The sequence below is a fragment of the Delphinus delphis genome, chromosome X (genome assembly GCF_949987515.2).
Source record: "Delphinus delphis chromosome X, mDelDel1.2, whole genome shotgun sequence".
NCBI lineage: Eukaryota > Metazoa > Chordata > Mammalia > Artiodactyla > Delphinidae > Delphinus > Delphinus delphis.
This window is the reverse complement of record NC_082704.1, coordinates 45,555,491-45,568,733: the sequence shown is the minus strand read 5'-3', so window position 1 is coordinate 45,568,733 and position 13,243 is coordinate 45,555,491. Positions and strand designations below refer to the sequence as shown.

General features: G+C 34.8%; 1 protein-coding gene across 1 annotated transcript in view; it reads left to right on the top strand.

Moving 5' to 3' along the window:
• The window catches only part of DIAPH2 (diaphanous related formin 2), an 890,580-nt gene that overhangs the window by 468,749 nt on the left and 408,588 nt on the right, over positions 1-13,243 (top strand). Inside the window, exon 23 of the mRNA XM_060003112.1 lies at positions 1,936-2,065. Coding sequence (XP_059859095.1) covers positions 1,936-2,065 — 130 coding nt within the window. The remainder of the gene's footprint in view (positions 1-1,935; positions 2,066-13,243) is intronic.

Here is a 13,243-nt window from a genome sequence, read left to right as displayed (position 1 = left end):
TATAGATCAATTGCCTTTCCTTTAGGAAGATATGCCTTCAGTTTCCCTAAGCTCCTAATGTTTTTAGGATTTAGGAATTCAATTAATTTGTAAGAAAAAAAGAAAATGTTTATTTCCTTATTACTTGGAATATTCGGGATGCACTTTGTGAACATATAACACTGCAATCTCTGGTAAAGGCCTCTCTTTAGGAAAGTGAACCTCCCATTGATTCTTCTACAGCTGCAAGCCTTACTTAAGACAAGTTGCCCTTGAGGTTTTTGTTGGTTTTTGTTCTTATAGCTCGTTCTTGAATTGTGTCATTTCAACCTTGTAGTACTTAAAAGTGTTTGGTGGATCAGCATAATAATGCAAAATTTTAAATATTTTACCTACATGGGATAAATAGTAATCCCAGAAATTCTAAAATAAATCATTGTGGCCACTTCAGTTATCAGCATCATGCTTCCTGTGGCTGTTTGTTCTGAGCCTGAAGACTAACATTTCTCTTAAGTTGCTCATATCATTGGAACGTAACAGTTGTTAGAAGGCTGTAGCACAAAAAGTATGGGACTGATTGATTAAATACGATTTTTTTCCTTAGATACTAAAACAATAAGGATTAAATTACTCTGTAATTACCTAAATATCCTCCACAGCCTTTTCATAAACCTATTTGCAAAGAATATTCATTTATTCTAAACAGTAATCCTTAAAGCTGAAAACCCCAAATCAGTATGAACATCAGTGGACAAACCCGTCATCTAAGGATTATAGAATTAAGTCATCCAATAGAATGAGAAAAGTTGATACTTTATACCATATTTATCCTTTGTTTTGAAGTAAATCCTTGATTTTATTTGCAGCTTAGTCTAGTATGAGAGTTATATTAAAGAAAACACTTAGATTCTCATCATAGTTTTTTTGGTCCTATACTTTAAAGACTTTTATCATTCTAACCGCAGCATCCCTTTTCTAGAGTCTCTGAAAAGAAGATACAATGTGTAGGCAGGCAAATAAAATTTGACATATTATCACAATTGTGTGGTCAGATTCTGTTTATAAATCAGCATAAAAAGCCTTCAGTTATTCTTTTTTGATGGCCCATGCAAGTAAACGAGGGTAAAATGTGCTTGCTCTTTTACATTCATTTGCATCAGCAATGGCCAGAAATAAATATTACCTCACAGACGAATCAAGCTTTCAAGAATATATTTCTGTGATAAAGCAAAGAACAGAATGCTGATAACATAAACACACATTCACTTGGACTATTATTATCAATACTTAAGTGAATGTTCTTTTCTCATGAAAAGAATAGTTCATTTTGCCATAATAATCTAGACATTTTAAGAAATACGGATTCATGTTTAATTTTTTACTTTTTTCGGTCATCTTTCTCTCTTTTAAAATGTGGAGTTCATTTTAAAATCCAGAGCATTGTCACTAGACCCCAGTAGGAACTACCCCAGACATTTAAAAAAAAATTTTAATTAGTTACAATGAATTGAGTTCATTTATTCATTTATTTCTCTTGTTTAAGAAAAAGTCTCTTGGGCTTCCCTGGTGGCGCAGTGGTTAGGAATCCACCTGCCAATGCAGGGGACATGGGTTCAATCCCTGGTCCGGGAGGATCCCACATGCCCATGGAGCAACTGGGCCCGTGCGCCGCAACTACTGAGCCGGCACTCTGGAGCCCGTGGGCCACAGCTGCTGAGGCCCGTGCGCCCAGAGCCCGTGCTCTCCAATGGGAGAGGCCACCACAATGAGGGGCCCGCACACTGCAGGGAAGAGTAGCCCCGCTCGCCAGAACTAGAGAAAGCCCGCGTGCAGCAACGAAGAGACCCAACTCAGCCAAAAATAAATAAATAAGTAATAATAATTTTAAAAAAAGAAAAAGTCTCTCTCTATATATTATTAAAACATACTAAAAATATTGTCGTTATTCCATTCCAGATCCGAGATACTAAATCAGCAGATCAAAAGACAACCCTCTTGCATTTTATTGCTGAAATTTGTGAGGAAAAATACCGGGATATCCTGAAATTTCCTGAAGAACTGGAACATGTGGAAAGTGCAAGCAAAGGTAATTGATTTGTAACTGCTTGGAGACTACATCTTGTCTAAGTAAATATTTTAAACAGTAGGATTAAATAATCTATAAGCATTAATCGTAATTTTTATTTGGTTACTGATATAAGAAAAGCAGGAAGATAGTTTCCGTTAGCTTGTATATGACAGCATAGTGTGTTTTAATGACCTGCTTCTGACCAACTTTACTTTTTAGCGCTCTAGGTTATTGAAGCTTTCATATCTCTGATCAAATAGTATATTTTTTTCAATTCATAAATACTTAAGTGTATATTATTTGCAAAGGAACCATACTCTGGGGCTGTTGGTGATATCAAAATGATCGTGAGATAGTTCTTGCTTGAATTTGTTCAAAATCTAGAAGAGAAGAAAAGACATATACACAAATACTTTATAAAACAAAGATGAATATGAGAAGTGCTACAGGAAAAGATAATGGACTGTGGTTTAGATGAGAGAGAAAGAAACTTTGAATGGATAGATAAGAGGAGGCCAACAGGGTGAAGCATGAGAATAGGATTTTTACTGACATGGAAAAGGGGTATGCTGTCCAGAGAGCAGACAATAGACAATATGAGAAGGCACAGTGGCGGAATGTGTTAGGATGGTGAAAGAGTCATTGACTATCAGGCTGAAGCAGTAAGGTAGCCATTTCAGAGACTTCAGTGTCATGGTAAGCAGTCTGATCTTGATGAGATAGGTGGCAGGGCATCATTTAAGGACTAGAATGGGCAGAACCTGGCACCAGTGAAGAACAGGAGAGGAGGAACAAAAATGTCTCCAAGACTTTAATTCGAACGGATTAGCTTTGTTGGTTAGTAAGTATTGTCTACTTTTAGAAGAAGTTGAAAAGTGAAAGAAAGGAGGAAGGGTCAAGGAAACATTTTTTGAAAGTGAGGTGATGTATGTGGAGAAGTACATTTTTCCTCTTGGATAAGAAGAGTAGGCCGTAAATCTTATATTTGAAACTGCACTATAGTAATTCTGCTTCTCTATAACTCCGAGGACTTTCAGTAAGGACTCAAAAGCATATACGTTTCCCGAGTTTATTACAAACCATATAAACCTGTTAAGTGTCCGTTGAAGTAGAAAAAAAGTGTGTCTGTAAAACCCAGAAAGTCGTTTGTGTAATATTGTTCAGTGATCATCTCTGCCAGTCTGGTATTGTTGATCACATCTTCAACATATTTCTTGAATTTAATGAAGTTAATGAAATTTCTTTAATTCCTTTAATTTAATGAATATTACAGTTGTTGCTGTTGTCTTGTTGGAAGAGAACAGTCATAAGGGTACCTATAGTTTCTCTAGTCTCAGCCAATTATGTATTATACTCAGTTCTATTTGTTTGTTTCCTACATCTGGGCTTTTGGCAAATCCTTTCATATTTTTCTTTTACGATATCACCACTTCTTTCTTCCTATCCATTTCAAGAGCAAAACGTCTCTGTTGTATTTTGCTTATTTCTGCTTTCGTGTAGTCTTCCTGCCATTGTATTCGAAAGACTTGCCAGAAATCCTCTTCCTATCTTTGTGTTTGGGCTGTGGCAATCCCCATTCTCAAGTTATTTTGACTAGTTCTTTTTATTTCCCTATGAAATTTAGACTCAGAGTTTGTAACTCAACAAGTTCTTAAGTACATTCTGCCTGCTTGCATCCCCCTTTCATTTCCTTCTAGTTCTCATGTGTTCAGAAGTATTTTCTCTTGAGCCGTTTTTATTCCTCTCTAATAATTCTGTCTCTGTGTACGATTTCATCCTGCATCATATGCCTGGAAATCTTACCTGCCCTGTCCTCTAAGACAATTGACTATTATTTGTCAAATCACTGTTCAGAATCCATTTCCTTATTTTTTTTTAATGTTTTGCTACTAAAGCCTTAGAACAAAATACTTGTGAATTTAGTTTGCAAGAAAAAACAGAATGTGGTGTGAAAGGTCAAGCCACTTAACTTCTTATTTACAGTTAAATACTTTTCCTTGGTGTCTAAGTCTAACTAGTCTTTTTTGCTTAATACAGATTTCAGTCCTGTTTGAATCACATTCTGTCACCTCCAGTACTGTGTATATAGCAAGCATATCTATATCCACAACCAACCAGCAAAAATAAAAATAAATCAACACTATATATTAATTCATTTTCCATGATTTTGGACAATCTCCTTGTGAAATGATTGCCTACAAAAAGAAAAAAGTACCTGTCTTTTTAAACTGGAGTGATACAGATAAGATGAAACTAATTCAGTTATATAACTCATATTTCAAGAATAATTGTATGATTACTAATATCTTCTTTTGTTTTTTTTTCTTATACCTTTGAAAATTCTCTCTTTATTTTTTATTTTTATTTTTGAAGTATAGTTGATTAACAATATTGTGTTAGTTTCAGGTGTACAGCAAAGTGATTCAGTTATATATACCTATATCTTTTTTCAGATTCTTTTCCATTATAGGTTATTGCAAGCTATTGAATATAATTCCCTGTGCTATATAGTAAATCCCTGTTGCCTATCTATTGTATATATAATAGTGTGTATCTATTAATCCCATACACCTAATGTATCCCTCCCCGCTTCTGTGTTTTTTGATTATTAAAACCCAAGTACCTATTTTGATAGAATAAGGATCTTTTCTGTCTGCTATAGCAAATAAATGTATTTCAGCTCAGTACTAAAGTTATAGACCTCAAATTAACTGACAAAGAAAAAAAAATTACCTTGAAGTGAAAAGAAAACTGAAAGTAAGAAATACGTGGGATTCATGAGAAAACGTATTTTATAAATTGCCTTCGTTCCTTGTTAAGCTAACCTTCTAAAATTGTGTGCATCTTGGACGATGCAAAGCTATGGTATAAACTTAGCATATTTTCCTAGAGCTCAGTAACTCAAAGATATTGGGAGAAAACACATCATTTTACATTAACACAGATATATATTATGGAGTGGAATGCAAAATTCACATGAATTTTTAAAATAAAACAGATGACTTCAAAGAAATTTCACACTTGCCGCAGATCCCTTGGGGAGCATGTTCAATCTTCTCTTCCATTAGGGGCTCTTGGGTGGGAAACGTTTATGAAGCATTGCCTAAAGAATTGGAGAGTGGTTTGGTTTTGCTTTGGTTTCACTTATTTATTTATCTATTTAGTTATTATTGCAGAGAGTGTGGGAGGCAAGCCGCCCTTATGAAGTTCAGAATCAAACAGTACAATGGAATTTTATTACCAGTGGAATTCATAAAATAATATTTCTCTCGTCATTTTCTTCCAAGTTAAATTATAAATCTGCAGGTCCTCTCATTCCTGTTTGACATACCAATGAGTCTTTAGAGAGAAAAAAAGTGGTTGCTATAGAGAATCTAATGCCTTTAAAATATTGAAAATTTATTTGATAAACCACCATTACCTTTTCCCTAATGAATAATTTTAAAGATTATATATGTATTTATAATTAGATATAATAGATATATAGATCTGTATTGTATAAAGCATTGCTGGTTTACTAGACCTAGTTTGTAAATCCTTCATTGTTTTTCCCCACCCTGTGGCTATCACTTTAACTTTCGGCTTTGAGGATTTTTACAGTTTGATGTAAAACCTCTAGTGTTTTATAGGTCAGCTCCAGGGATTAAACCAAAAGGGTTAGTAAAGTTTAATTAAAACTATTCCATTCAGCAGGAGAAATTTATATTAATGTATTTGAAGGGACTATTAATCCTAAGGTTTTGCATACCTCCAAAATGGGTTTCACTTCAGTTAAATTACTGCCATCCTAGAAAATAAAAGTTGGTTAAGTTTTCTATAAGCCGTGTTAATTTCTTATGATTTAAATCAACTATTATAAATTTTAATGACCAACCATACCTTTTGATAATCTGCCATCTTTCCATGCTATATTAGTAACTCTGATTAGCTATTTACCCACTCTGACTTCTTCACAGGATTAATCATGATGAAAGTTTAGATTAGAGGAAATATTGTAGGGAAAAATCTATGAGATAAAGGAAAAGTAAAATCATAGCAGAGTTAAAAAAAAGTTGGGGGAATGCAAAAAAACAAAACAACATTTTCTGAAACTCCAGAGCTGGCAGAAGCTTTAGAGATCATCTTGTCCCTGCTAAAAGAGACCCAAGATGGCATTTAGTCCAAATTCATCATTTTACAGTTGAAAAACTGAGGCCCAGAATCACGAAGGAATTGCCCACGATCACACAGTCAATGAAGGTTTGCAGACCTTTGTCTGTTGTTTTATTACATACATTTCAGCTCCACTTTTCCTTCCTTTGTGGTCTAAAATATACAACAGAGATTCATGCTCACATATTGGAAAACATAGAAAATCAACTCTGACCAAATAAAAGATTTACTGGAGTATGAATGCCACTTCCTCTATATAGTACTCCAGTCTCTCTATCCCCATTTTGACAGAAATACCCTTTCCTTTCTCTGAGTCACAGCAGTACTTTAGCTTTATTAGTAATACAGCACCTGCCACATTTGCATTTTTTATTTCATTGTATGCTTCTCTCTGTACCTCCTAGGTTGAGTACCTCAGTGGCAAGGAATATGCCCCATTTGTCCCAACAGACTCAGTGCTAGCTCAGCATTTCAGAGAGAAGTAAATGCTCAATAAATGTTTACTACATTGAATCATTGTATATCCTTTTAGTACAGCAGGCGTATTTCAAAATAAGGCATTATGGGAAGTTGACAAGTTGAGAATAGCAACCTGAAAATTACTGTTTACTGTAAATACAAGAGGAGAAACAAGATAAGTTAGAACAAAGAAGACACCATGACTTAACAATATTTCCTGGTCCATATTTTACTTCTTTCATGGAGAAAGTTAAAATTGGAAACAATCGAGCTCTTAATGGAGAATATCTAAACTTATGGAGACTGCCAAACCATAAAGGTTTATGGTGAACAGTAAGGATTAAAAGTCTCATAGGAACTAATGGCAGCCAACTGTCTTAACGTAATATCTAACTGCTGAAACATCTTTAATTCTAATGACTGAACAAAAAAAATTACTTTTATACTATCTACTGTTTTATTGAAAAATCTTCTGAGTTATGGGACAAAATCCTACTGTTTTTAGAGCATTCAATGTACAATAACTCATAGGACCCAAGATGTGAGAAAGTACAAAACCATAGGATGTCCTAGCAGATTTCAACTTTCTGTTTTGGAACAATAAATGCTGGAGAGGGTTTGGAGAAAAGGGAACCCTCTTGCACTGTTGGTGGGAATGTAAATTGGTACAGCCACTATGGAGAACAGTATGGAGGTTCCTTAAAAAACTAAAAATAGAACTACCATATGACCCAGCAATCCCACTACTGGGCATATACCCAGAGGAAACCATAATTCAAAAAGATACATGCACCCCAGTGTTCACTGCAGCTCTGTTTACGATAGCCAGGACATGGAACAACCTAAATGTCCATCAACAGAGGAATGGACAAAGAAGATGTGGCACATATATACACAATGGAATATTACTCAGCCATAAAAAGAAACAAAATTGGGTCATTTGTAGAGACGTGGATGGACCTAAAGACTGTCATACAGAGTGAAGTAAGTCAGAAAAATATCATATATTAACGCATATTATGTGGAATCTAAAATAATGATATAGATGATCTTATTTGCAAAGCAGAAATAGAGGTACAGACATAGAAAGCAAATGTATGGATACCAAGGTGGAAGGGGGAGATGGAATGAATTGGGAGATGGGGATTGACATATATACACTATTGATACTATGTATAAAATAGATAACTTTTGAGAACCTACTATAAAGTACAGGGAACTCTACTCAGTGCTCTGGGGTGACCTAAAGGGGAAGGAAATCCAAAAAACAGGAGATATATGTATACGTATAGCTGATTCACCTTGCTGTACAGTACAAACTAACACAGCATTGTAAAGCAACTATACTCCAATAATTTTTTTTTTTAAAAAACAACTTTGTGTTTTGGTCTAACTTTTTAGAAGCACAGAATGATAATAAACCAATGTTAACAGAATGTCAATAGAATTGACCTTACTTAGATGTTAGCAGTCTGAATAAAACTGAGTATACATTGTACCACTATATCATTTTAATAAAAAAGTTAAATTGTTTGTTTAGCTTTTTTTGGACCTTTCCTACACTATTTCAAATAAATAATTTTGCTGAATGAATTACATTCTATCATATTGACACCATAAAAATCTTATAAAAATTGAGAGGAATATTAAGTTTTAGGGAGTCTAATTCATACATTTTCCAGTTTGATATACTTTCTTCCTTACTCTCACCAGGTCACCCCAATTTTTTTTTGAGGCTTAAATTATTTTTATTATGGAAATTTTCAAATATAAACAGAATTACAGAGAAAAATATGATGAACCCTAGTGTACCTAGTATTCAGTTTCCATATTATAAAACATTTTGTTAGTCTTATTTCCCATCCCTACTGCTACTACCACTACTACTACTACTACTACTACTGCTACTGGTGACGGTGATAGTGTTTTTGCAGGTATATTTCAGCCTTTAAAGAAAACCCCAACTATCCTATCATCTAACTAGAGTTACTAGTTTATTATGCACATTATATGCATAATATATGTCTGACATATAAGGACATATTTTTTTAAACACAAATCAATGCCATTACCATACCTAACATAATGAACAATTTCTTAACATTATCTAATACCCAGTCCAAGTTTCCTTGATTATTTCAAAAGTGTTTTTTAGAGTTAGTTTATTTGAATCAGGGTGCAAACAAAATGTGCACATCGCATTTGGTTTTTATATTTTTAACTCTTTTAATTTATAATTGTCTCTCCTTTTTTTGTTAAAAAATGCTATTGTTTATTGAATAAACCAAGTTAATTATCGTGAAGAATGTGCTGGATTCTGAATGTGGTTGATTGGTTTCTTCTGGTGTTTAACTTTTTTGCTAACCTCCTTATTTCTTGTACATGAGAAATTAGAACTGGAGGCTTGATTAGAGCAGTGTTTCTTTGTTTTATTCTTCTTTTCTTTCTTTTTTTTTTTGGAAGCAAGTGCTATGTACTTTTTGTTGTATCACATGAAGAGACATAATATTGGATGTTCCACTTTCAGATGGTGTCAGCCTGATTTCTTTCTTATAAAGTTCCTTATCAAATTTCACCTAGTGGTCTTAGCACCTACGATGATTATTGCCCTGATCCATTATTTTATTAGAGGTTGCAGAATGGTGACTTTCTAATTTTACTATACTTTCTGCATTTATTGGCTAGAAATGTTCTGTAAAAGACTTTCCCCAGCAACTATTGGCTTTGCTGAAATATAGCTCATACAGGAAAGTTAGGCTAAATGCTCAATTTATTCCCTTTATTTGTCAGTTTTTAAAGTAATGGGTTGGTGATATAGCCATTTCCAGTAATGAAAATGAGGTTTCTTTTTCAGTATGGTTTTTCAAATATTTGCTATATTTTCATCAGGTACTGTTATTATTCCTTTTTTTAACATCTTTATTGGAGTATAATTGCTTTACAATGGTGTGTTAGTTTCTGCTGTATAACAAAGTGAATCAGCTATATGTATACATATATCCCCATATCCTCTTCCTCTTATTTATTTATTTATTTTTGATTTGGTAAAGTAGCAGGATACAAAATTAATGCACAGAAATCTCTGGCATTCCTATACACTAATGATGAAAAATATGAAAGTGAAATCAAGAAAACACTCCCATTTACCATTGCAACAAAAAGAATAAAATATCTAGGAATAAACCTACCTAAGGAGACAAAAGACCTGTATGCAGAAAATTATAAGACACTGATGAAAGAAATTAAAGATGATACAAATAGATGGAGAGATATACCATGTTCTTGGATTGGAAGAATCAACATTGTGAAAATGACTCTACTACCCAAAGCAATCTACAGATTCAATGCAATCCCTGTCAAACTACCACTGGCATTTTTCACAGAACTAGAACAAAAAATTTCACAATTTGTATGGAAACACAAAAGACCCCGAATAGCCAAAGCAATCTTGAGAACGAAAAACGGAGCTGGAGGAATCAGGCTCCCTGACTTCAGACTATACTACAAAGCTACAGTAATCCTCTTCCTCTTGCATCTCCCTCCCTCCCACCATCCCTATCTCACCCCTCCAGGTGGTCACACAGCACCGAACTGATCTCCCTGTGCTATGTGGCTGCTTCCCACTAAATATCTGTTTTACATTTGGTAGTGTATATATGTCAATGCTACTCCCTCACTTCGTCCCAGCTTACCCTTCCCCCTCCCCGTGTCCTCAAGTCCATTCTCTACATCTGTGTCTTTATTCCTGTCCTGCCCCTAGGTTCTTCAGAACCATTCTTTTTTTTTTTTTTTTTTAGATTCCATATATATGTGTTAACACACGATATTTGTTTTTCTCTTTCTGACTTACTTCACTCTATATGACAGACTCTAGGTCCATCCACCTCACTACAAATAACTCAATTTCATTTCTTTTTATGGCTGAATAATATTCCATGTATATATGTGCCACGTCTTCTTTATCCATTCATCTGTCAATGGACACTTAGGTCCATTTTTTTTTTTTAAACAAAGTGAATTTCTTTAAAATAGTACAAATCACAAGAGGTCCAACACATGCATAAAAAATATATTTTCAACCTGAAATGTCAAAAGGACTTAGGAAAGAGAGTCATATTTTCTTACTGGTCAGTAATCTAGTCATTACGAAACAGTGTTTTTAATTCATAACATATAAACCCTATAATTAATTTTCATTTCTACAGGAAACTATTGAAAACATTCGTATCTTCAGGGAACAGTGAAAGGAAGCAGGGACCATGGCCATTTGTACTTGAGTAAAATGCTTCACTATAAATCAGCTATTTTTTATAGACTTATAGGCATTTGTTAGGGTACCTTAGCTTTTGCAACCCAGAATCTCTTTCTGCTAGAGAACTGTATGCATAGCTCATCTGTCTTACACCCACTTCATGGCCCAGCCTGTCTCAGAGCCTAGGCTTCTGTGTTTTTCTAAACTGAAATTCCCCCCTCTTCTCTCAGCCCTTTTGAGCCTAATGTATGTATCTTTTGATGGCCCTCTATGAAGGCTTCCCCAACTGCTTTGGCTTTCAGGCGTCTCTCACTTCCCCTCTTCTACCATAGTACTTACTTGAGCTTCTTAGTTTGGTGCTTGATCCTATACTCTTTTGCATTACAATATCCTGTACTCTTTTGCATCCTGGCTGCATCCTGGCATGATGCTTTCGGAAATAATGTATGTTATCATAGTTTGCTTTTTCAAGGGAGCATCTAACACAGTATTGGCATAGTAAATTCAGCTCAGTGAATGATTTTGAAACCTCCACCTGATCTTAGCTGCCATCTTTATTTAACCCCAGTGAAACTTTCTGGATACTTAAAATAGCTAAAATATATCTGCAGATACTTAATTTCAACTTCTTACACATTGCGCCCAGGTCTTCAATATGTTTTCTTTAAAAGTAGCTGTTTAAGGCAAAACTAATCTGTCAATAGGATGTTAGAAATCATTATAAATGGTTAGTTTTGGGGTGGGTTAATGGCTGGAAGGGAACATGTGAAGGCCTCTGGGGTACTGGTCACATTCTATTTCTTGATCTGGATCCTGGTGACATGGGTGTGTTCAGTTTGTGAAAATTCAGCTGGTCACCTGTGTGCACCAGGGATATATGCTTTAACAAAGCATTTTTTAATAGGCGGTCACTTGTATTTTTAAAATGTGTAATGAATGGTGAAAAGTGAGAAAGGTATTACGTTTTAATTCAAAAGGTCCTCTTGTTTTTACCTGTGCTTAGTTATAATGATCACATGCATTGTATAAATAACTGCTGTCAGAGTTGATCTGATGTTACTGTAAATAATTACTGTTTTTCAGCAAGTTGTATGTTACTTAAGGATTTTGTCAAAGTGTCCTTTAGTCTGAGAGTGGATGGGTACACTCTAGTATTAAAAAGGAAAAAAAAGTTAAGAAAATCACCAAGCACATTATATGCCATGTAAACATTCAGGGTGAATGTTTCTTTTCCATAGCTGTTGTCAATATTATGCTGTCTTGTATATCATTGAGTCCTAACATGTCCTGAGCACATCCTGAGGTAAAATTTTCACCAAGAACCTGTCACTGCTCTCATTGTTATCATTGTGTCTTTGCTTCAATGTCAGGAAAGAGGATATGTGGGAATATTGCTCATTTAATCTCCTGGTGGATACAGTCTTGTTAGGTGAAAAATGAATATTCATACAGCAAATGTTAAAATGTGATTGACTCCTGAAGTAAAACACAGGGACATATTTGATGCAAGAGGTTTAGGGACTGATGTTAAGTAGTAATGTCAAGGTAGAGAGGGGAGAGTAAGGGAAGAGGGAAGAGTGAAAGAAATGAAGAAAAAACCAGCTCTCTGCCACCATGGCAGAATCATAGGAAGAGGTGGCTCCTGTCCTGAGTGGAGATTCCCTTGTACCACCAGGGGAAATTGGTAGAATCTGGTAAGCAACTTGGTTGCTGTCACTGCAGTTTTTACCACTACCAGTTCTTTTGATGGATTCATCAATAAGGATGAATCTGGTTTAGGGATATTAGGGTTGTTGATTTTGGAAGAGGAAAGAACAGTATCAGATCTACCTAATAAGCTGCCCCCATTCTCCATTTTTTACACTTTTCAAACGTGTCTTGAACACAGGGGACTACGTGGCTGGGGTGATTTCTTGAATTTAACTGGGTCTTTTTCTGGAATTGGGATTCTACAAGTTGATGAGGTAAATTATAGTAAATAGCAAGTATAATATTGACTTATGCTAATTTTATATGACCCAAACTCCTTTAGAGTATTTCCACGTAAAACAGTCAGAATGGAGCTGGCATTTCTATTAGAAGAGTCATTGAAATAGTGAGGGGAAAAAAACCCTGACTCCTACTGGAAGCTAATAGCTCTGTGGCAAAGAATTCTGGTACAGTCATATCTGAAAGAGACGCATGCTAGAAATAATATGGCCAAGGATGAGAATCATAACATATATATTCTAGTTTCAACTTTTTTAGTACCTACTTGTTGGATCATAGTTTTGCCACTTAACCTCTCAGTGCCTTTTTCCTCATTGTATCATAACATTTCTTAATTTGAAAAA